The sequence below is a fragment of the Falco naumanni genome, chromosome 1 (assembly GCF_017639655.2).
Source record: "Falco naumanni isolate bFalNau1 chromosome 1, bFalNau1.pat, whole genome shotgun sequence".
Taxonomy (NCBI): Eukaryota; Metazoa; Chordata; class Aves; order Falconiformes; family Falconidae; genus Falco; species Falco naumanni.
Window position 1 is genome coordinate 116728701 of NC_054054.1, and position 22834 is coordinate 116751534.

General features: G+C 54.1%; 1 protein-coding gene across 2 annotated transcripts; it reads left to right on the forward strand.

The window, feature by feature from the left end:
* The first annotated feature begins 1889 nt into the window (after window positions 1–1889).
* LOC121081457 (bMERB domain-containing protein 1-like) lies at window positions 1890–20891 on the forward strand. 2 transcript variants are annotated; one of them, XM_040580504.1, is made up of 7 exons: window positions 1890–1997; window positions 8984–9104; window positions 13640–13713; window positions 17019–17133; window positions 17258–17331; window positions 18005–18160; window positions 18695–20891. In XM_040580504.1, the coding sequence occupies exons 1-6, from the start codon at window positions 1922–1924 to the stop codon at window positions 18121–18123; spliced, it is 579 nt and encodes a 192-aa protein (XP_040436438.1). In that variant the 5' UTR covers window positions 1890–1921; the 3' UTR covers window positions 18124–18160; window positions 18695–20891. The 2 variants fall into 2 exon arrangements, with proteins under 2 accessions (XP_040436438.1, XP_040436447.1); XM_040580513.1 differs by having other exon boundaries at window positions 17258–17298.
* The last annotated feature ends 1943 nt before the right edge of the window (window positions 20892–22834 follow it).

Sequence of the window (22834 nt, forward strand, 5' to 3'; positions counted from 1 at the left end):
ACTCAGAGCGTTCCTGAACAATTCATTGGAGTAGTGAAACTATATTTTTCAAGAAGGACCATCGCAGCTCCAGGGAAGGTTACAGCACGCTTCCGTGGCCCTGTGGCTTTGCGTTGCTTGGTCCAAGAGGTGCTTCTGCATTTTCAGAGGATTGCCGGAGCGAGGTGCTGCTGCAGCTGCTCGCGGTTCACCGGCTCTCAGACATTGCCACTGCATTTCTAACCCAGGGCAGCAGCTCCCATGTCCTTCCTTTCTACCCCCCACCCCCCCCCTTTTTTTTTTAATGCATAGACTTAGTTTTTATCTCCTCATTTTGTTTATATGCCAGAGTATCCTCAATGAATGAAGCACTGTCTCCTTTGCACGTGTTCTGGTTTAAAACACTGGAGTGGATCGAGAGTCAGCAGCTCCTCTCTGGGTTTTGGAGATGGGAATTCCAAGATTTTTCTCAGATTTACGCCAGTTGCAGTAAGGACATTTCAAACAGATCTGTTTCATTGGGAAGAAGAGTGGCTAGAGATGAGGATGCTGCAAGGTACTGATAGCAGAGTTCGGTCTGGTATGTCTCTGCAGGGGGTGATGCTCCAGACCCATCCCTTATGTTGCCATGCCTCTGCTTTGCTCACCAGTAGCTTATTTTATTGCATTGACTATCGACTTGGAGCAGTGTCACTGCCAGCCAGGCAGGAGGACAGCAGGACAAGAGGGCAGAACCCCACAGCAGCTCCCCAGGCCTGGCCCTCACCTCACTGCTGCCACCGTCCCTGCTGCTCCCCAGCCCAGTGACTTTGTGTGGCACTTCTCCAAATGTGCTGGAGGGTGTCCCCAAGCTCCCTCGCAAAGGTGGGGTGTCCCTGAGCCTGCTGGCAAAGCCCTTGCCCTCACCTTGGACCTGTGCTCTTGCACAAAGCCAGTGTGGGGACATCAGTGTCACCTGCAGGCACGTCCTGGCAGAGGATGCCTGTCCCCTCCGTGTGTTTCGGGAAGGCGGTGCTGAGGCATGTGTCTCCACCGAGGGCAGCAGGTTGTGACTCCTCAGTGGAGTAAGTGCTTCTGGTATCTGTGAGTGAGAAGCATAAAACCCCACGAGCAGGTTTACAACCCACACTCCATCCTCACCGTCCCCATACCAGTTTGCTGGGATGAACCTTCAGGATGGTGGGACTGGTCCTTGCGGTGTCCCACAGGAGAGCCTGGCTGGGGGAGGAGAGGGGCAGCACTCAGGGCTGAGACCCCTGCTGCTGAGGGTGCCGCCAACCAACCCTTGAATTTTGGACCACCACGTACCTTTGAACATTTATTAAACACTTGCAGTTGTGTTTTTCCATAGGGAAAAGCTTCTTCCACAGAAAAGCACAGCTGCCCTTGGTTACCTCCATGCCATGTCCTGGTGGGGGGACCCCACAGCGTGCCCACATGGGGGGTGCGAAGCCCAGCCGTCTGGGGGGGGACGGGGGACGACAGTGCCTGTGCCCCCGGGCTCGCCTGCTGGGAATAGCTTTCCAGCCTCCTCCTGCTGGGCCGGTGGGGCAGGGGGGTGGGGTGGGGTTATGCTTTTACTGCTGCGGGTTTTGGGGGTCTTGTGGGGTGACACAGCCAGCGTGGGCGAAACGGGGGCCGTGCCCCGTGTCTGACCCTCGGAGCGATACCGCGGGTGGCCGAGTCCCGGAGCCGTAACACCAGTGCTGAGCGCTGGGGCAGAAAGGGGGGTGCCCCACGGCCGGGACCGTGCCGGGCGCCCGCTCCCGGGGCCGTGCCGGGCCCCCACCGCCGTGCCGTGCCGGGCTCCCGCTCCCGGGGCCGTGCCGGGCCCCCACCCCCGGGCCGTGCCGGGCGCTGCGGCCGGCAGGGGGCGCGGAGCGGCGGGAGCCCCCGCCCGCCCCGGCGGAGCGGCGCGCAGAGCGGCGGGCAGGGCTGCGGCATGGAGGGCAGCCGGACGCCCCCCCGGTACGGAGCGCTGGAGTCCACCCGCTGGCCGCCCGCCGGAGCGGGGCCAGGTGAGCACGGCGGGACCGGGACGGGCGGGGGGCACCGGCGGATCCAAACTTACCCTCTCCCCCCCTCCTTGCCCCGATCCCGGGGGCTCCGAGACTCCGCGGGCACCTCGAGCCCCGGGGAGCTGGCGGGGAACCGGCAGCTTCATCCAGGCAAGGGAGCCCGGCGGGTGCTCCCCGTCCCGGCAGCGGCACCGCCGGAGCCCCCCGCCGCCGCCCTGGGGAGTGGGGCGGGGGGTGAACGGACCGGAGGGGGGAGGGAGGGAGGGAGGGAAGGGCTGGGGGGGGGGGGAGAAAGGACCGAGAGAAGGGGCTGGCTGGAGGGGAGGCAGGGTGGTGAGCAGGGGGATGGCTGGAGGGCAGGGATGGCCTGGGGGGAACAGGGACGCGGCCCCGGGCTGCCATGCCCGGCTGTGGGCACGGCTGGGACCGGGAGCCTGGGCGCACACCCTGCCCTTCGCTGTCTTTTCTCCTCTCTGACCAGTTCCTCCAGTATGAAACAGGGAGGCAGGGAGTCCCCGACCTTGGGGTGGGAGGAAGGCGCCCAGTGCTGGGCAGTGGGCAGCATCCTGGGCAGGGGAGGCTCCTGCAGTCCCCCTGCCATGACGTGCCTGCAACTTCTCCCCTTCCCTACCCCCCGGCTCCCCTTCAGCCCCTTGCACCCCGCTGATAGGGACAGGCAGCTGGAGATGGAGGGATGGAGGGAACTCCAGCACCCTGCTTGGTACTGTGGTGTGTGGGTGCTGCCTGTGAAGCTGCTCAGCTGCTTGGTGAGCGGTCTGAAGTTTTGTCCTTCTCCTTTGTGCCTTTCAGCACGGCAACACGTATCCTCCCTCCTACACCTCCCCTGCCTGGGAAGTGTCTATGTGGAGAGCCTGCCCTTGGGGAGCCTTTCCACCACCTGGGTCCTCTGCTCCCAGCAGCTGGGTGGCATCAGGGTGGTCCAGGGAAGGCTCAAACACTTGCTGGACCCACATTGGGTATGGCCCGGGCATCCCCCCTGGGTAGCCTGTGAGCAGGGCTGTGGTGGCAGCAATGTTTTCTGGTTCAATGCAGTTCTGTAAACTCCCAGCTCCTGGGGGACCCTCGTGGTGGGCAAGGACGTGGCAACGGTTGGCGTCTGTTCCTTGAATGCTGCTCTGCTGTTTGCTACCATTCCAGGAAATCTCAGGCCAGCCCTGCAAAGCACCGAGCACACACAGCCTCTTGCCCTGCCTGTGCTCAGGAGGTGACCCAGGGGAGTGTGCACACAGCAGTGGGGTCTTGCAGAGGGGCTACACCCCTGGTGATACCCCCTGTAAGGCATCCCGGGGTACCTCACCTGTTCACTCTGGTCTTTTTTATGGCTGTCTAGCATGGCCCCAATGGTGCTGGCTGTGCCGGGGGCTGCACAAACACAGCCGGAGAAATCCCCTCTTGCTGCAGTGGGCCAAGGCTGCACGTTTCTCCCTGGTTTACTAGAGGAGGCACTGGCAGGGAAACAGTGCCACAGTTTGCAGGCTGCCAGTAGCTGCGATCTCTCCCATCTGAGCATGATCCTGTCCTTTGGGACCAGCATGCTTGGCCATGCATTGGCAGTCCTGGAGGCTCGCGTCCCTCCTGCCAGGCAGTGTGGGTGGTGGGGACGGCACCCCTCTGAACAAGGCTGTCACAGAACTGGGCAGTGGGCTGCCATTGCTCTCATTATTGAACTTGTGGAGCAAAGGCTGATGCTGATGGGCTGAATGCCCCCTGCTCATGCTGCTTTTTGTGGCAGAGAAAAGTACATGGCTGAGTTAAAGTCCTCTTGAGATAAAGCCCAAGAGCTCTGCCCCCCCCCCTCCCCCAGGGGACTATCAATCAATCACCCAACTTTAATCATGAAGTAAATTGCTTGAAATTCAACTGTGTGCTGGTTGCTGCTGTGACTCATCTCAGGCTTGCTGCTGGCTGTCTAAATGTTTTCACCTAGGCCATATGGACTGGAGTCTCTGGCTATTATACTCCTCATTAGTGATACTTGCTTGCCCTGGGCCATGTGTGATGATTAGAGCATCTGCAAGTTGAAATCAAAGCTTTCTCCCCTTCCTTGGTTTGCCAGGTTGAAACGGTGCCAGGTGGGGGTCCTTTGGCTTGGGCAGCGTGGGGTTGATTTCTGTATCTGTGTGCGCTGTTGTGTGTGCAGCTGTGGGAGCAAAGGGACCCCTGGGCAGCGTGGCTGCACACAGGCGTCATCCCTCTCCAGCCCCAAAGGGAGACTCAGGACTGTAAGTTTGATCACAGCTTAATAAACATCCCTGCCTTAGGCCCTCGCTGGTGCCAGGCACTTAGGGAGGGTGTAAGAAACCCATTCTTCGGCAAAACCATCTCCAATGAGACCTTTTGCCCAGCTATCTGCTTGCAAGATGTGCTGGGTTTTAATCCCTCCTGAGCTCTGAGGGTCTGTACTTGCCATCCATGACTGCTGTGTGGTGTCGCTGCCATCGCCCAGGTTTGTGGGTGCACGGTGCCCTTTGGTCTCACCACTGTCTCAGGAAAGCTGTGACCTGGCCCGTGTCTGTAGCTGCTGGTGTTCGTGAGCTCAGCATCACTCCATATCTGCCTGGAGAAAGCATCTCCTGAGCTAGCAGGGAATATCCATGCACATCCAAATCAATTGTCTCATTACATGGAATCGCAGAGGAATTTGAATCAGGAAGGAACTCTGGAGATACTGAGTTCAACCCCTTGCTCAAAGCAGGCTTAGTAGATCAGCTTGCTCACAGCCTTGTCCAGGAGGTATCCTGGACCAAAGGTGGAGATCCCACAGTCCCTCTGATCCTTGTTCCAGTGTCTGAGCAATGTTTCACCCTGCTTCTCTCAGCCTCTCCCCATTCATCCCATGCTCCAGCCCCTGTGCTCAGATATTCAGGTCTTGGCATGATGACCTGTGGTCCTGGGCAGCTGCTGGCGGATGGAAGGAGTCTCCAGTAGCAAGTTCACCTTCCTGTCCTATCAGCTGCCAATTAGTCGCCTGGATGGATTCATTGGTTTCTTGTGAGGTTTTGTGGATGGTTTTGGTGCAGAGGCATAGCTCTGTGTTCCCTTCTCCAGATGCTCCCTCCCAAGGTCTGTGGGCTTCATTGTGCAGGAGCATTTTCCTGGGACTGCCCTCCCTCTGCTTCTGTGCTGAATTAAGCAGCTCCAGGCACATGGCTGTCCTCTTAGAGCTTCTTGTCTGGGACTTACTGCTTTAGTGAGCAGTTCCCTGGCGTGCCTGAGGACACATCTTGCCTGAGGGATGGAGGGTGCCATGAGCCCAGCCACACCACCTGAAGGCACAGCCAAGGTGCCTTCAGGCTAACTTCCTCGAGCCCTGGAGCCGTTGCTCTGCTGCGTGGTGTAGACCTGTCTGCGGTCCCCATTTCACAGGATGCTCCTGACCTGCAGCAGGAGGCTGCAGGTGACTTTGGGGAAGTGCATGAGGGCAGCTTCCCTTGGGCAGGGTGGTCCCAACACACCATATTCCCTGTCTCTGATGGGAACCCACCCAGAGCTGAGCCAGGAGCTTTCTTGCTTTTGTGGGCAGCTGCCTGTGGGCTGAAATTGCATCCCAGCCTCCTGCCACAGATGGAGGTGAGCAACCCAGCACTGCCACCTCCTCTTTTCATGTACACAGGTGAGGATTCTCCTCTCCTGTCTGTGATGGCTTCTGCTAATGAGGTTCTGGGGTGAGAAGAAAGAAGCAGCGATACTGACACCTGTTTCAAACCCTTGCACTCACCTGCTGGGAAACAGCTGGCTGATAACGTCAGCCAAATACTTCCACCACCAGTGATCAAAGGTATTCTGGGTTATTCACCCACCCACCCAGGCCAGAAGTGACAGGCCCCCTCCCCCAGGCCCACGCCTGTGCTCCTAGCGGCGGTTAGATGTGTCCTTGGCTAATGAGGGCTGCAGTAAGCTCCTAGCTTTGTTTATTGGTGCATCTGTAAAATAGTCAGCCTTGTCATTTCAGCCTGGGCACGGAAGCGACACTTAGAGCGATGCAGCTTCTTTCTGACAGGTCTAGAGCTGCACTGAAGTACAGCTGAACCCCAGGGGGTGGCTGCCTGCAAGCACATGCCGGCTGCACCGCAGTACCTTCACGTGTGTCGTTACCTGCGTGCCCACCGGCAGCGGCAGGGAGGTCCCTGGCGCACAGCCCCAGCTGCCCAGCAGCACTGGGTGCAGGTGCAGCAAAATATCCCGGGCAAGAGGAGCTCTGGGGTGGCAGAGCAGCAGGGTACTTGGGACTAGGGACCTCAGCATCCTGGTCCCCTAGCAACTGCACTCTGGTCCCCTAGCAACAGCATCCTGGTCCTGTAGCAACCACAGTCCAGTCCCCTAGCAACTCCCTTCAGGCCTGTAGAAACGAGGCTATGGGAAGGTTTCTGTGCAAATTCGTAGCAGAGCCATTGAGCAGGAGCTGATGGAGGGCAGCGCATCCAACCCCACATTTCATCCAACCCATGTATTCACCAGTCTGTCCTGAGCAGGCGCTGGCTCCTGAGAGCATCCTGACAGCTTAGAGTGGGGAGCGAGTGCAGATTCAGCACGCTGGTGTCAGCTGAAAGTGGCCTTCGTGGCTAAGGGAAGAGGGAGATAACCTCCAAGTAGTCCTCATGAGTTTTTAAGCCAAAACCAGCAGAAAACTGTTCTCCAAAGCAGCCACACTAACCCAAACCACTCATGTTTTGGCTAATAAACCTTCTCTGCCAGCAGCCTTGGAAACATGCGTCACTCTGGGAAGGATTTCTTAAGCAGGTTTACGTGATGGGTAGAGGACCAGTGAATGCAGAGTGTTTTGTCTTGTGCCTTCATGCTGGTCCCTTCCTCCCCTGTAACCCTCAGTACTGGCCTGGGTCCCATTTGGGATCCCCAAGCCAAGAGCTCGAGCTCTGACATCTCCAGTTCCCAGCCCTTGGCTCCTGGAAAATCCTGCTCCTGGAGTCGGTGCTCCCTGGCTGTGCTTTCCTCTGTCCCTGCATGGGGCAAGTCCCAGGACTGCTGGAAGGCAAAGTCTCGGAGGGGAGATGTGCCCTGTGAGATTCAAAGGGAGCAGAATTCGCCCCTGATGTCTGTGATATTTGATGTTTTCTCATAGCCTGGCTTTGCTGTAGCTTCTAAGCCCCCTCTTCTCAACCTGTGCTGTGTGTGCATCACGGGAGAGCCGGATTAGCCTGTGTGTGATAAATGTGCTGCTGAATGTTGCTGATAACAAGCTCAGTGATGTGTCTCCGAGAGCCAGACCAGGCTGGCAGGTGGGAGCAAAACCTCAGTTATCCCCATAAAATGGACTGGGAGCCGCTGTGGGACTTGTGGGTTCGCGGGCACGGTGTGAATCAGTGCAGCATACTCGAGTAAATCGATGTGACTGGGGAGAGGCCAGCGGAGGCTACAGAGGTGATCTGGGGACTGGAGCATCTCCCTTCGAGGAAGGGCTGGGGGAGCCGGGGCTGTTTAGCCTGGAGGGGAGAAGACTGGGAGGGGACCTTGTCACTGTCCACAAATACCTTAAGGGTGAGGGCCCAGAGGACGGGGACGGGCTCTTTCCAGTGGTGCCCAGTGACAGGACAAGGGGCAATGGGCACAAACTGCAGCACAAGAAGTTCCTTCTGAATATCGGGAAGAACTTCTTGAGGGTGGCAGAGCCCTGGCACAGGCTGCCCAGAGAGACTATGGGGTCTCCTTCGCTGGAGACATTCAAACCCACCTGGACATGGCTCTGTGCAGCATCTCTAGGAGAGCTGCTGCAGCAGGGGGGTGGGCTGGGTGGGCTCCAGGTGCCTTCCAGCCCCGGCTGTTCTGTGATTCTGTGACAGTCATGTGCAAACCAGTGGGACATCAGAGGGACAGCTGCGTGTAAATCAGTGGAGGGGGGCGGGGAAGGCAGAGCTGGTGGTCAGGGCAACAGATCGAGGTTGCTGGGCTGTTGTGCTGTCTGTCCCTGGGCTTGCCACTGTGCTTTTTTAAGATGTAAATTACAGCCCCTTTTTCCTGCATTTTGCTGTGAGGTTCTTGACTCTTGCCTTGAGCAAGTGACATCGCTTTTCTCTGCCTCAGTTTCCCCAAGTGGGTTATAGAGGTGACACTCGGCACTCCAGAGGATGAGGAAGCTGAACTGGCCTGCCGGGTACCATGGGGGCTTTTTCCCCCAGTGAGTTGGGGAGGATGGGGTGTGTGTGCGTGTGTGTCTTCACCTAGCCTGTGATGGAAGGGGAGCAGCTGTAGGAACTTTACCTCCATGACTCCTTGGCTCTGTGCTATATGGGCTCAGCATTTGTTCCTCACATGCACTGGAGGGGAGGAGGGTGCACACACAGTCTCATGTCTCTGTGCTGGAGATCCCACAGGCTTGTATGGTTCTGGAAAAAGAAGGAGACATTCCTGTCCTTCCCTCTGGCAGTTTTTAGCTCCCTTGGCCTGCCACTGTTCAGCAGAGGGGGAGACCCCTGGAAATTCGGGGCTTTCTCAGCAGTGCAGAGCCCAGCCCAGCACTGGTGTGAGCACAGTGTGCTGCAAAGGTGGTGCAGGCAGGCGAAACAATGCTTGCTTCTAAGGCTCAGAGAGCTGCCAGCTCAGACGAGGTGGCCTGCTGGCCTCTGAGGTCCTCTTTCACGCAGACACTTTATGCATATTGCATGTGTGTTTGGAGCTGTGCTCAGCGAGCCGAGCCGCAGTGACGCTAAGGCAGCAGTGAACAGAGCCCTTCCAGCGCCCGGCCTCATATGAAGCAGAAATAAAGGCAAAACGCAGCCGCCGGCAGCTCTGTGCCCTTCCCTGTGTCGGTGACTTTCCGTGTGCCTGCTGGGTTGTCCTCCTCTTGCAGCATAGAGTCTGGAAATGAGTGTAAAACTCTGCACGTGCTTAGTGGTTATACTGGTTTGGTGTTTGCAGGGGGGTCCTCGCGGCAGCCCTGCGATCCCCGTTGTCCTCAGCACCCGTTTGCTGTCTCTGGCTGGCTAACGTGGCTCCCCTTTCATTCCCAGAGGATGAGATTGTTTCCATGGCTGACTCAACCACCACCATCGATGACATCGAAGGGGAGCTCTTCAAAATCGAGAGGATCAGGGAGATCCTGGTGAGGAGGGAGTCAGAGCTGCGGTACATGTGAGTACCTGCCCTCCCTTTCCAGTCTCCCCAGCGTTTTCTGCTTGCCCGATCAAACACAGATCATCCCCAGGGATGGGCAGAGCTGAGGCCACTTTACACCTCGTTTTCCACATGGAAGTGCAGCCTGTCCCATCGCTCTGGCCTTGCTCTCAGAAGCAAGGGTCCCTGTTACAAAGCTGCCACTGCTGCTGTGATGATTTGAGCCAGCCCATTTCTATACAGAGAGTTTATAACACAGGTTTAACTACACTAAATGTTACCCATGTTCAACCACAAGCACCTCATCTTCCCAGTGGGTCCATAACCTTCCTCAGTGCATGGGTCTTGGGCTGGGCTTGGAAAGGGACCTGAGGTTTGGTGGCTTATTGCTGCTCTCTGGGGATACTGCTTTGCCCCAGCACACAGAACTGCAGCTGCTGAACAGCCACACGACCACAGTTTACTCTCTGCTTATTGAAGTATTACACATCCTCCCAGTTTCTCCTTTTCTTCTCCATCCCCTGGCTGCTGGGGCCATCAGGACACATCAGGGCTGGACCAGCATCGGTGCCTGGTGCCTGTCTCCACGCCACATCCTGCTCTCCACTCCCAGCACAGCCTCTGCAGCCAGATGAGGAGAGAAGGGTTTTCTCCAGGGTCCATTTTAATAATCAAAGCAGTTTTTCTGAAAAATTTGTAGGCTTTTTACATTTAAAGCAATCAAATAGCCACTGTGTTGCAGTGGTACTAACCAGCGGTTAAGGTGATAAAGAACATTTTGCCTGGGTATATCAGGAGATTTTATGGTTTGGGAGGAAAAGGACTGACTAGCATTATAGTCTGGGTTGATTAAGCTTTTTAATACCACTAAACTGCTGTAGTCAGCCCAATCCTGAGATCCCATGCTGTCAGGTCAACACAAAGCCTGGGACTTTTTACTGGTAATGGCCAAGATCGTATTTACTGGGTTGCAGCGCTTGATATGCTGCTTTCTTAATGTGCCCGAGTCCCCACTGGTACCTACGATACAGGGATCACCAAAGCTGGGAAATGCGTGTGTAAATCCACTGTCTGCTGGACTGTGGTTTAGAGGCTCAGATTTGGAGTGGTGACCTCTCTGAGGCATCTTCTCCCTGAATATATTGTTGAAAAGGATTTTTGGAAATTGTAAAGTGTAGTTCTTAAATGCTTTCCATGGCAACCAGTACCTAAATCTCACAGGTTCTGTCAAAACTCACATCTCTTGCTTTTTCTTATCCCTTTATTTGTTTTCTTCTTTGGCTTGCACTTGGAAAACAAAAACAAATTGCCTACAGAAACCACGTATCAGGGTGGGCATGGCTGCAAAAGTGATCACCTGGAAGCTGGAAATGCCAGGACGACATGTCTGAGTGGTTTGGAGGTGCTGTGGGGAACTCGAGCATCGGCTCTGCAGAGCGCAGCAGTGGGGAGGAGCGTGGCTCTGCAAGGCAGAGAAAGCTGGAGGCTTCCCTGAGCATCGCTGCTGGAGAAGAGGGATCCCAGTCCTGGGTTCTACAGGACAGGGTTAAAAAGGATGGGGACCTGGGGCTGGAAGAGCTTTTTAAATTTTTTTTCCCAATGGGAAAAAAATGTGATATTCCAGCTGGTTGGGCTGTGGGGCTCAGGGAGATGGACATCTCCATTGATGAGCTGCCAAACAGATGAGTGACCTCTCTGGTCAGTTGATAGCAATCAGTGTTCTCTTCTCATTGGAAATGCCAAACTAAAATGTTCCCACATTTCTGAGATGTGTGTGCTCTGGAAAACAATGACGCTCCCAATATTTCTCCTTTTATAGGGTAAAAAGAAAGATCTGAAATCCCCCTGCGAGATGCAGCTGCACATCTCACCCGCTCAGTGCTCTGCTCCCCGGGGGCAGGCAGGGGTAGCATGGCTACGGCTGATGCTGCTGGAGGTTTTATCCCCCGTGGTAGAGGTAATTTCAGCTCCAGCAGCAGCCTTCTGGGTGCATGTCTTTGCAACCTCTTCCAAGTTTTATTGAAATGAGTATTATTATTATTGCTCATTTATTATTCTCAGTATTGTTTTTTGCAGAATTACATTCCAATTTAGTAATATTTCAGTTATCATTTGACTGTTTATTTTAATTTTAATAAGTGTATCACTAGCAATCAGCCTGTTGCCCATGCGCAGATCTCCCCACTGGTGTTCTTTGTTTAAGCTCAGGGTTTAGCCACCACAGGACTATGAGCAGGCAATAAAATGACGAGCAGACCTCCCAGTTCTCCATGTGCAGCGCTCAGACGCTGACATCGATGGACCTGCTCGATGCTGTGTGCAAACAAATGGAGACACTGGCAGATGGATCAAAAATCTGACAGAGCCAAGAGGAACTCTTCTCCTCTACCTGAGATGATCTCCTATAGCAATCTCTCACAGGGTCCCTCTTCATCAGTCTGTTTATTTTCCCTTCCCTTACTAATATTTCTGGTGTCCTCGGCTCAGCTGACAAAGCTGCATCTTCAAGTAGCTCCAGCAAATATGACTCATCCCAGAAGGGGTGGACAGCATGACTCAGTGGAAGGACCAGCGGGATTTTTAAGATGCAGACAGGGCTTCTAGTAATGCATGCTTCAAAAGGAACCAAAGGCACATCTGTTCAAGGTGGCACCAGCTCGTAAGTCAATCGTGTATTATCTGTAGACACAGATCATGCTTTATGGTTTCTTGTCACTCATGGCCATGGAGCTTGCTAGAAATCTAGGCAGGGCTCTCCCAGGTTGGACGATGTGCCCTGTGAAGCGTCCAAGGAGTCCTTCTGGATCAAAGGCTTGGACAACTTTGGGATGCTCATGCGAAGATGTTGGGGTGCTTGGTAGGGCTTAGGAGGATGTATGGTGCCTCTGACAGGTGAAAAATGGGTTGGCTGATTCCTCACAGCCAACGTTTGGATACGCTGCTCCTCTTGGAGGCTCGGTGCAGGCAGGTTGAGCTCTGCGCCCTGCTGTGTTGGTGCTCACCAGCTTCTACGTGAAACTGGTCAGTGAATGTGATGTTTAATGGGGGAAAATGTTTCCCATCTCACCCCATGTAGGCAAGACACAGTGCAGTGCAGGGCCAAATCCTGTACAGACACCTCTGTTTTCCAGCTGAGAGGTTTGTGCTGCTGAGTATTTTCCCAGCACAGACTGCTCATGGCTCGGCGCCCACGTCTGTTGTCTAAACCATCCAGGGCTGCAGTCACAAGCCTGTAGGGTCTAGGGAGCCCTTAGATACAGATGTTTCTGAGGGATCAGTGGATTAGTTGCACTGTCATAGGGGAATGGTCCTGGTTCAGTGTCCACATCTACCCCAGGCTGATGATGGGAGCCCCCTTTTCTGCAGGTGGAGTTACTCAGGACCATCTGAATGTGCTGCCTGACCCCAGCCCCTCTGCCATAGGAGCTGCTAGCGGTAAGCAGGAGGACTTTGAGGAAAGGACCCAAAAGGGCAAAGCCAGGAGGTCTCCAAAGCCAGAAGCTACGGGCACAAGAGGGGTCAGGAGGTGGGGAGCACAGCCTGCAGACCAGAGGCAGCACTGAGGGTTATTGGAGTCGTGATTTGTCTCGTCCTCTGTGGTGTCACCTACCCAGGGGAGATCCTCAAGGATGGCTTGGTTCGTGGTGGAGAGAAGTCTCAGCCGTGAGCACTGTCTGCTCATGGGGTTTCCCTCACTGCAGGTAAGTGCATAAAGCTCTTCAAACTGAAGCACTGATGGTCATCATGGCCAGACACCATTGCTCCTCGGTCTTGTTCAAGCATGACTTTAGCAAGGGCATAGGCATGTGATTTTTCAGAATGAATCAGTAACTGTATTGGGCTAAGTCTCCCCTGCCAGCCCTAGCGAGCAGCCCTTGAGCTGGGACACCCATGGAGGGGCTGAGTGTCTGTGTCAAACTGCCTCCAGCACAGACAGGGACGCACGTCCCCCATCTGCTCCACCGGCAGCTGCTGCTGGCATTTGAGCTGAGCCCTTCCTGATGGGTGTCTTGCTGCTGTTGTGTGGCCTGAGCCAGAGATGATGCCGTTGCCTGCGGCTTTGGCAGACACCTTCTCTCTGGCTGAAATGACCTTGTTTCTCAGCAGACACCTGCAAAGTTTGTGCATTTCCTCCTGTTGTGTTTTATTTTTCTACCTTTTCTAATTCTGCAAAAAGGCAGTATAGAAAAATGTCAGATCTTTTAATGTGGCAGCAGCTTCCACTTGTTTTTGGATTTTGCTGTTTGGGGATTGTTTTTATGGGAGAAGGAGAAACACAGCTGCTGTTTTGTGGTGGATGTGCCAGGTTTTAATAAGGCTTCATTGTCGTCAGTGATGAAACTTTCTTTGCCAACAACCAGTGACATGTAGCTCCAACAAAAGCTCTGAGATGAAGTGGGCTGCCATTTCCCATGGAAAAGCAGGTAAATCTGTGCTCCCTGCCGTGGGCACTGAGTGCATTGCCTTCCAGCGTTGGCTGGGTGTTGCTCTAGAGGTTTTGAACCTTTCCTTTCCCAGACACTCCCTCAGTGGTTTAATTTGTGTCTCTGCAGGATGGATGACATTCAGCTTTGTAAAGAAATCAGCCGGCTGAAAAAGGAGCTTCAAAAACTCATAGCTCTTCCAGGTAAGGCTTTGCAAAGCTTCAGAGAACTGCACCCTGCTGCTGCAATCAGCAGAGAGGTTTCCATGAAATACAAGAAGCTCTTGAGCAGCTCCCACCCCGGGGTGCTCCCAGGCACTGCTGCTGCAGGCTGTGCATCATGAGCATCGAGAAACGTGGCTCCCTGGGTCTGACCTGAGATCTTTCTTGGGAGTTTTGCTGCTTGCAGTACTGCCAGGGAGTCCTTGTCCAGGCCTGGGCTTGATGGGCAGAGGAAATAGAAAAAACCCTTTGAGGAGAGAGCATTGGTCTGGTATAGGAGGAGGACAGGAGTTGAGTGCCAGGGGGATGTCACGCCAGGGGGCTTGGCACCACCCCTGATTTAGGTGAATTCATCATTCGGGATGCTGAAAAGAGGAAAACAGTCTGGGGCAACATATGTGAAAACTTCAGCTGGGAGGAAATGCTGCTTTTGTCACCCACCACGAGCAGGGTCACTCCATGTCCTTGTCACAGCCCATGCCACCCTTGTCCCTCCACATCCCAGCAAAGGCCAAACCTTTCTTGAAAGAATCCCCCTGAGCCGAAATATTAAAATGAAAGCTCACACCAAACAGCTCAGGGTTTGAATGAGCAAGAGAGGCTTCCCCACCAGCTGTATCCATCACTGTTCGTAAGGCTTTGCCTCCTCCTAGGACATCCTCATCCATCCCCCGGTAAGGACTTTATATCCTATTTCAGAACCAGATGGGAGACAGAGCCCCGCTCATTTGTACCCATCCAAGCATTAAGATTTGGACCCCAGGTATTTCCCCTACAGGTATCTCTGAAGGTGCTGCGCTCGCTGGGATCAGTGAGTGTGTCGCAGGGGGCGATGCCTCGATGCAGACGAGGCACCGGCTGTGTGTGTTTTCCAGAGCAGCAGCTCAGCTCGTCAGTGCGTCAGTGCCGTACCCAAGGTTATCTCAAAGCCGAGCGCAGCGAGAAACCTTGACCCCTTCTAATGCCAGTGTTGCTGTGCTGTGTCTGCTTGTGAATCTTCAGCATGCAGTTAGAGCCCAAACGCTGCTTAATATGCAGGTCTTGATCAGTTTAATACAACCTGGCTGCATCCAGAGGGAGGTTCAGACAGGGGAGGGGAGGATTCTGCCATAAAAATGGGAGCTGCTTGCAAAAATATAGACCCAAATCCCATGTGGACTTACAATTCCAACAACTGGTTCATAAACAAGACTTGACCTGAACGATGGGTCAGGATCAGAGATAAACTTTCTGAAGCTGGAGATATGTGGCTGGTTTACCTCCATCTGCTTTGGTCCTTCATTTCTAGCCTTTTCAGCATTCCCAGATGTAGCAGAGAGCAGAAATGCTGCTTGCATCTGGGATGCTCTTTGTATCTTCTCTATAACTGGTCTCAAATCAGACTGTGCTGGAAAAATCCTGCGAATCATTGGTCTTGTGAGACTATCACAGCAGATCATTTGTAAAACTGGGCGGTGAGCTTCAGTTCAGCCAAAGATTCAAACATGTCAGCGCTGACTCAGAGCTCAGCCAGACCCGTGGCTTGAAATCTCACCAGACCCAGGTGCCTTTAATAATTCAGAGATATCGTGGTCGCGATGGACTCTGACATAAGCAAGTCAGAAAAGAAGTGCGTGTTTATACAGCAGTATGTTAACTCTGACATGCTCTGACTCAGAAATGCAGGTTGTTAACTGGCTCCAAATAGCCGCTCTGTTTGTGGGCAGCCTGATGTTTCCGATTTGTACAGCATCCAAGTGGCACTGTCAGGGGCTCCCACTCCCACCAGGCAGGTGGGAGCTCCTGCACGGAGGCAGTGCCATGGCCAGGCGACTTTGCATTAACTCTTCATGGTAGAAGACCAGCAGCTGTGGGCCAGGCCTCAGTCGGGAGCAGCTTTCTCCGCCAGAAAGCTCGAGCTCACTCCCTGCACCAGCCGCAGCCGTAGGAGAAGCCTCTGTTTGCTGGGCATGTTTCTAACAACATGATGATTATGAGAAGTTCTTCCTATCCAGGCCCTGCAGCAGCACCTCCGATCAATACATAGCAGACTTTAAACTATGAATCAATACATAGTTGAGGTAACTGCTGAGATCCAGCCTGCGGGGTTTGCTCCATACTGTGAATTTTGCTGTGTTTTTATTTAGCTGAAGGAAGACTGGAGATCGATCCACGCTGTGCTGGATTGATTTTGGGGCTGGCTGCTGAATTCAGAAATGGTATTAAATAGATGCAGCACAGTCAGTCATCGTTTCCACCTAAAGGTAGCTCTCCTTTTGTATTTAACACTCCTTAGCCCTGTCTATCTTCTTCACATATCCCACTTACCATTAAGTACCAGTTTATACCGGACATGACTCCAAAGTGATGTGAGAGTTTTCCAGGTCTTCGCTAACTCACTGCCCAAATATATGGGGCACAAGTGGGTTCCACCATGCTCAAGGTAGGTCAGTCTGGGGGTTCAAGTGACAGCTAAGGCTAATGCCTTCAAAATAGCTTGGTAGACAGTTGTCATCCTTGTCGCTGGGGTGGGAATGGGGCTGACAGTGGTTTGCAAGGTCAGATGTAGAGGATGAGATCACTGGGACCGTGTTCAGCAATGGAATAAGGCTACAAAGCCAGCGGATCGTATTGGTTTTTGTGTCTCTGTATGTATGGAGTAAATGGTGGTGTGCAGTGTTCCCAAGGCATCTGGGCACTGGTGGCAATTCCCTGTGCACCTGAATCCTGGCTGGTTTCTCAGCCACATGGAGGACCTGGCTCAGAGGTCTCTCGACCCCTACACAGCTCCAAGCCAGGCTGAGACCGTTTGGGTGTGCAGGTATGGGAAATGTGGGTTAAGCACATCCTGGCTGAACGGTGACACCTGGATCTGATGGTGACACCTGGAGCTGACATTTCTGAGCTCGTTGAGACCCAGTACCCAGCCTCTTCAGCAGTGCAGGTGAAGGCCCTGGAGGAGCCACGGCTGTCTCCCACCAGAGAGGTCACCTTGCTGAGAAGCCCTTTGTCCGCTCTGCAAAGCTCACAGTTGCATCTTGCAGTGCTCAGCCTTGTGAAAATTTTGGAGAGAAGCTAAAAATTCAAAGTTTGGTGACACCGGGCCTGTCCCCTCCCAGCCAGGGTGGTTTTGGATGAGGCTGTTGCTTATTTAGCAGCCTGCCTCTGGATCCGGGTGCTTACTTTGGGTGGGCTTTTACCCCCACTCTCATGTCTGCTGCTGGGCTGAGCAGAGGCAGAGCAAGTTTGGCTTCGGTATGGGCGGGATGGACCCTGCTGGTGTCTTAATTGTGTTCCCTGTGCTGCAGAGAACGAGAAGTCCAATGAGGAGAAACAGAAGGAAGAGGAGCTGGTACAGCAGATACACAAGCTGGTGGAAACACGGGATTTCCTGGTGGATGACGTGGAGTTTGAGAGGCTCAGGTAGCTGGGTGCAATTTCTTCTTGTACTGAGGGCAGTGCAGTCTCATCTGTGTCATGCCTTGCCAGATGCTCCTGGATGCCTTGCTGCTCCTCTCCTGAGTGGTAACCAATCTCTTTGTCATAGGGAAAGGGAAGAAGACAAGGAAATGGCAGAGTTCCTGCAAAGTAAGCTCTCCAAAAGCTACCTCCAGAAAGCAAGTAGGTGGTTGATGAGTTTTATTCCTTGTGTTGAACCTCCCTGGCCGTTTCTCCCCTTTCCTAAGCACTGTCTCCAAGGTCTTATTGCTCTGCATGGGGCTAGCTTACCTGGAGGCCGTCTGTGCTGGAGGAGGGTGTGGGGAAATGGCCACTGGGGGATGCTGGTGCTTGAGATCACATTGTGGAAACATCCCGAATTGGTACAGATGTTATGCTTCCGTTTCCCTCCTGGCATTCCCCAGCCACTGCCTCCTGGGAGAACGGGGATGGGTAGGTGTCCTCTTATAGCTGATGTACTTCAGTTGACCCTTTCCAACCAGCTCCTCACATTTCATCACACCATTACCCAAGGTCACAACTTGTGGTGTCCATCCAGTCCTCCTCTCTTCATGGCCTTTGACGGCAAGCCACCCTCTCCCCTGTGCCTCCGTCATTGCTGGAGGAACACCTCTGCAGTGCAGTGGGAGGAATTTCCAGCCCATGGTCCCTGTGCCTGTGTCCTGCCTGTGGACACCCACAAAGCACACGTGGCGATGTGCCTCCTGGGTGCAGGAGCTCGTGCCCAGGTGGGGATCTCAGGAGGGTCAGCATCTTAGCCCTGAAAGGAGCTCTAAGAAGCAGCAATGGGCATGTGCCCTTATCACCTGGCAGACACCGATTCCTCTTTCCATAGCTCCTGTCAAAGAGAAGAAAATGACTTCCAGGGGACAGCAAACCTCCGCACCGTACATGACCAAAACGGGCCTCACCCTGCTCAAGGAGTGCTGTGGCTTCACCTGCTCCATCATGTAGGCCAGCCCCCAGCCCCTCTGCACAGGACATGACCACGGTAGCGTACACCTCCCGGGAAGCTGGGCTGGGCAAGGGGGGCTTCGTGGTGTGCTGCAACGGCCAAGTGCCTGTGTGGGCTGGGTGAGCATCAGCATCTGGGACACACACACGGCGAGGGACCGCCAGGCTGCAGCCCTTCTCTGGAGGGGATGCCGTCAGGGAAAAGTGCTGGAGCCCCACCGAGCCTGGAGAGGGGGGCTGGAAGGGAAGTGGCAGTGGTAGTGGCTGGGAGGAGGACAAGGAGATGGAGGGAGCTGGGTGGAGGGGGAAGAGAGGTGGAGGGCAGGGAGGAGAGGGGCCAGGCACACTGCAGGTGGTGTACCCCGACACCACTGCATCTCCCTGTAAGCGCATACAGGAGGGAGCTGTCGGCCAAGTGTCCTTGTCATTCAAGTGCACCTGGTGCTCACACCCAAGAGTTAGTCTCTTTGGCATTAGGTGGTCTATGAAGCAGGGTTGCTGCTCTAGGGAGGCACCAAGCAGATCCATGGCTGCAACCCATAGTTTCCTATCTCCTGTCTTTCCTCCCCAGGTCTCCAGCCAGAGTCCACAACCTGCTCTCCTCCGAGAGGTTCAACTTCCCGTCATTGTTCATGCTTCCCACTGCAGCACCACCACCGAAGAGACTTCCCAAGCAGGCTGGTGCAGGCTTGAATGGTGGCAAGTATCCTTGGTGCCATGCCAGCAGTCGTCTCCTCTTTGACATCAGCAAACACCAAATTCCACCCGAGCTCAGCTTGGAAGAGGTATGTGCAGCAGCGGCAAGCAAGCCCAGCACAAAGAGGACTGGTGCAGTCCTTTACCTGGACAGAGCAATAAAAAAAGCACTGGGAGCTGATGTTTGGAGGACATTGTGCTCCACCATCCAAGACATGCTGTGGCCACAGCTGATGTCTCATCCCTAGCCTTGTACCACCTTGTGAGTCTCTACGGGATGATTCCTGAGGGCTCTTGGTGGGGAATGTCTCCGGTCTGGGTTTTATTGTGTTTGCATCGGTTTTATTGCAAGGTGCTGTATGGCTCTGGGTGGAGCTGAGCAAAGCGTGAAGGGCAGTCCCCAGAGCCAGCTGGATGAAGGGCTAATTCTTGTGAAGTTGTCACCTGAGCACAGACCTGGTGTGTTGAAACGTGGGGCAGGTGCATCGCTTTCCCCACCACACTGTTCCTGGATTCGGTTTTCAGCTCCAAGAAAGAGGAGGAAATTAAAGCAAAAGAGAAAAGGAGAAACATTCAGAAGAACAGGGCAACATGCAGAGGGAAATGAAAACCAAACGGGAGACTGGGGAAATGTCAGGGAAAGGTGGAGATAGCAGGTGAGAAACACTCTTACTGCCAAGAGGGCATTCAGTCCTGCACTCCCGTGCCCCAGCCAGCGCCTCTGCGCTTGGCACCATGAGCTGGATGTAAAGTTCTGTGCAAAAGACTCATGGCACCCCGAGGTCACCCAGTCTCAGTTTCTGTTGTCCTTTCTGGGTATCCACCTGTGCTGAGGTGGCACAGCCAGATCTGCTAAGCCCCCTTTCACCCCCTGCCCTGTCTGCCCTACTGCCCAGTAGGCTGCTGTGGCTTCACTGGGTGGCCTGGGGTGGCTTCCCATCTGTATGGCTGCCCTCTGGCCAAAATGCTGATTCCTCCAACTCAGTTCTGCTGCAGCTTGCTGTAGGGTCTGGAGATGGTGTTCCTGCCTGGGTCACTGTCTGACATGCCCGTGCCAGCAAGATGGTCACAACTCATTTGCCTCTTTCCATGGCCCCTAATACCATATTCATCCTTATAAAACACAATGCAGCGGGATCCTTCCTAGTGCAATGCCATAAGCAGGTCCAAATTCCTCCTGCATTTCTTTATCATCACTGCCAGAAAACTCGTTGTGTGGGAACCTGTTCTTTAAGTGACGCTTTGGTTCGTGTCACCCGAGTTGACTTCAGTGGCCTCAGTCTAAAGCCTGCTTAGTTTGTGCTGCTGATTGTTAATGTCCTACAGCCTCCTACAGCCACCCCCTGCCAGCTCCTCGTGCTCTCCTTGCTTGGGGGAGGCTTCAGTGTGGGCTGGAGGGAGCACCCTGGAGATCACAGGGGCCAACTAGGTCACGGAGAGCTCCGCTCTGCTTTGCCAGCCCTGTGTAACGGAGTGAGGTGCAGTACACAGCTGGGACTGTTGGCCAAGCAAGGGTGACAGACCTTGGCAGCATCCATCCTGGAGCTAATGGGGCTCCCTGCTCTTCCAGAAACTGTCCAGTGGCTGCTTTGCTCGGTCATTCTGCAGTCACACGTGTGGTACAATATGGGTGTTTGCTTTGCTCCACACTGACCAAAGGCTCAAGACCTAGAAGCCCCTCCTTGCTGTCCTTGCCTTCCAGGGTCTTCTGGGGAAGGATGAGCAACTAAGCCAGGTCGGTTGGTTGGACTGAGAGGGAGCCAAAGGCAGGGGAGAGCCCTCGATCCAGGACTCGGGCCCCTAATTCATCCCTCCCTCCACCCCGCAAGGCCCCAAGACCCAGACTCCAGCTGCTGAGCAGTGCTTGGGCTGGCAGGGAGGATGGCGGGGGGGAGATGGGCAAGGTCCTGGCCCATTTTGTTCTGTGTTTACTGGCTGTGTTTGTGTGGCTGGTCATGGAGAAGGAGACAGGCTGCTGTCCTGGCCATATGATACTCTTTGGTCTGTATTTTCACTGATGGCAGAGGTGCGCAGCACACGGGAGCGACACTGTTTCATGTGCATTGATTTCATCCCAAACAAATAAATGTCTGTTGGAAGCTTGGGTTGTAGATATTTTCCCCACCTGGGACCTTTGTGGAGAGAGGTCTCAGGCTGTGTCATAGGAGGGTGGTTGAAGCGGAACAGAAACAAGATCCTAAAAAGTCAGGCTGGGCTGACTAGTGTGGGAATCACGGATGCAGCAGCGAGCTCTCTGCTCCCGCTTGCATACCGTGGGGCTGCGTCCTGCCGGTGAGGACATCCCTCTGCCTGCCCTTCTGTCACCTTAGCTCCTTCCCTTGAGGAGCTGCCCCTCTCTGACAGTTTTTATCCCTGCTCTACAGAATGAATAGAATCATTAAACTATAGGCACGTGGTGGCTGTGTAAAGCTGCAACAGCTTTTACTTCTCCTTGCCAGCTGAAATGCAAACTGCCACTCACCTCCCACTGCTCTGGGGAACTATTTAGAAGAACACGGGGCATATCGTGGCCCACACTGCATTTACATGTCAAGGTTTCAGCAAGAAATGAGCTCTTCTGCCACATATAGCAGCTGAGAAGCAATTACTACCCTTGCCTCTGCAGCGGAGGCTTTCGCTATTGTGCTTTCTTCTGTACTGGCGTCACACTGGGGACACTGCATAGGGTCATTTTCTGCTCATGGACGGTAACTCATTAAGCTTCGATGGCCCAACATGGGTCTGAGCTCTGAGGCTTGAGGGAAATTGGATTTCCTGGTCGAGTTCTTGCTGAGACCTGACCTAAGGTACTGTGTTTCTAATTGAGTTTATCCCTAGGAACTCAAGCTTGCAGAGATAACAGCGAAGACACGGAGGGAGCATCCTCTGTTCAGACTCTGCAGCGAGTGTTCCGGCCACGAACTCATCCTTTCTCCTTTCCAAGCAGGCAGCCACCACCAGCTCTGCGGTGCATCCTTTTTCCTTGTCACTCGTGAAAGCACAGGTTTGGGGAAAGGGAAGGGGTTAATCTGTGCCTTCCTCACTCTTGAAGGAAGGAGTCAGGTGCCTGAGTGACTCCCAGGGACTATGAACCTGGACCGGCTGGACTCAGGCTTGTCTGGAGGACGCGTTAGCTGAGTGCACTGGCACAGGACAGAAGTAACTACTGGAAAGAAGGGAGCAAGAGCATGTGTCGATGGTCTCTTGCCTCAAAATCTGTGAGCTCATGTCATTGGGTCCTTGGCCCATTCAAAGCTCTTCCCCAAAAGACTCTGAGCCTAGGCTGAACTCCACAGTGTGTCCCCAGAGCCACTGTTAGTCCTCGTGTTGTATTCCTCACGCTGGGTAGCTGAATGCTCGGAGTAACAGCTCTGACCGTTTCATCCTTCACCTACACCCATTCTCTCACCTTCCCTAGCAGCTTGAGCAGGAAGGTGAGTTTTAGTACAGAGCATGTGGCTGCGCAGAGAAATCCACATCCACAGATGTGCTGGCTGTGGCGGTGGAAAATTTCTGAAGCTCTCCTGAGGCAGAGTCCCCCCACCCCGTTGTGACATCCCTCTGAAATATCTTAGAGCTTAGGCTGAGTGGGACATCCAAACGTGAACACCAGTACTAATCCCTGTTTGAGACTATGTCCCTGTCCCAGCATGCTCTCCCCATGCTTTGCTGGGACACCATCTCCAGGCAGCATCCCATCTGCCAGGGAAGGCACACCGATGGTGTCTGGCAGGGGTGGTGGTGGGGGAGTGCTCTGGTATTTCCAATCATCCCAGGAAATTAAGACACCTTAAAATATTTGGTTATTTTTAATAGTTTAAAAGACGTCAGCAACAGCGCAGGACAGAGGAGCTGGAAAGGTATGAGACTTCACAGGTATAACCTATGGTGGAGTCTATGGTATCTGTAGGGCCCTCTGTCCTCCTTTTTCCCTTCCCACCCTGCTGAGCCTTTGCTGGCAGAGCAGGTCATATTGGTCCCTCACAGCTCCGTAGGTATAGCTTCACCCGTGGTT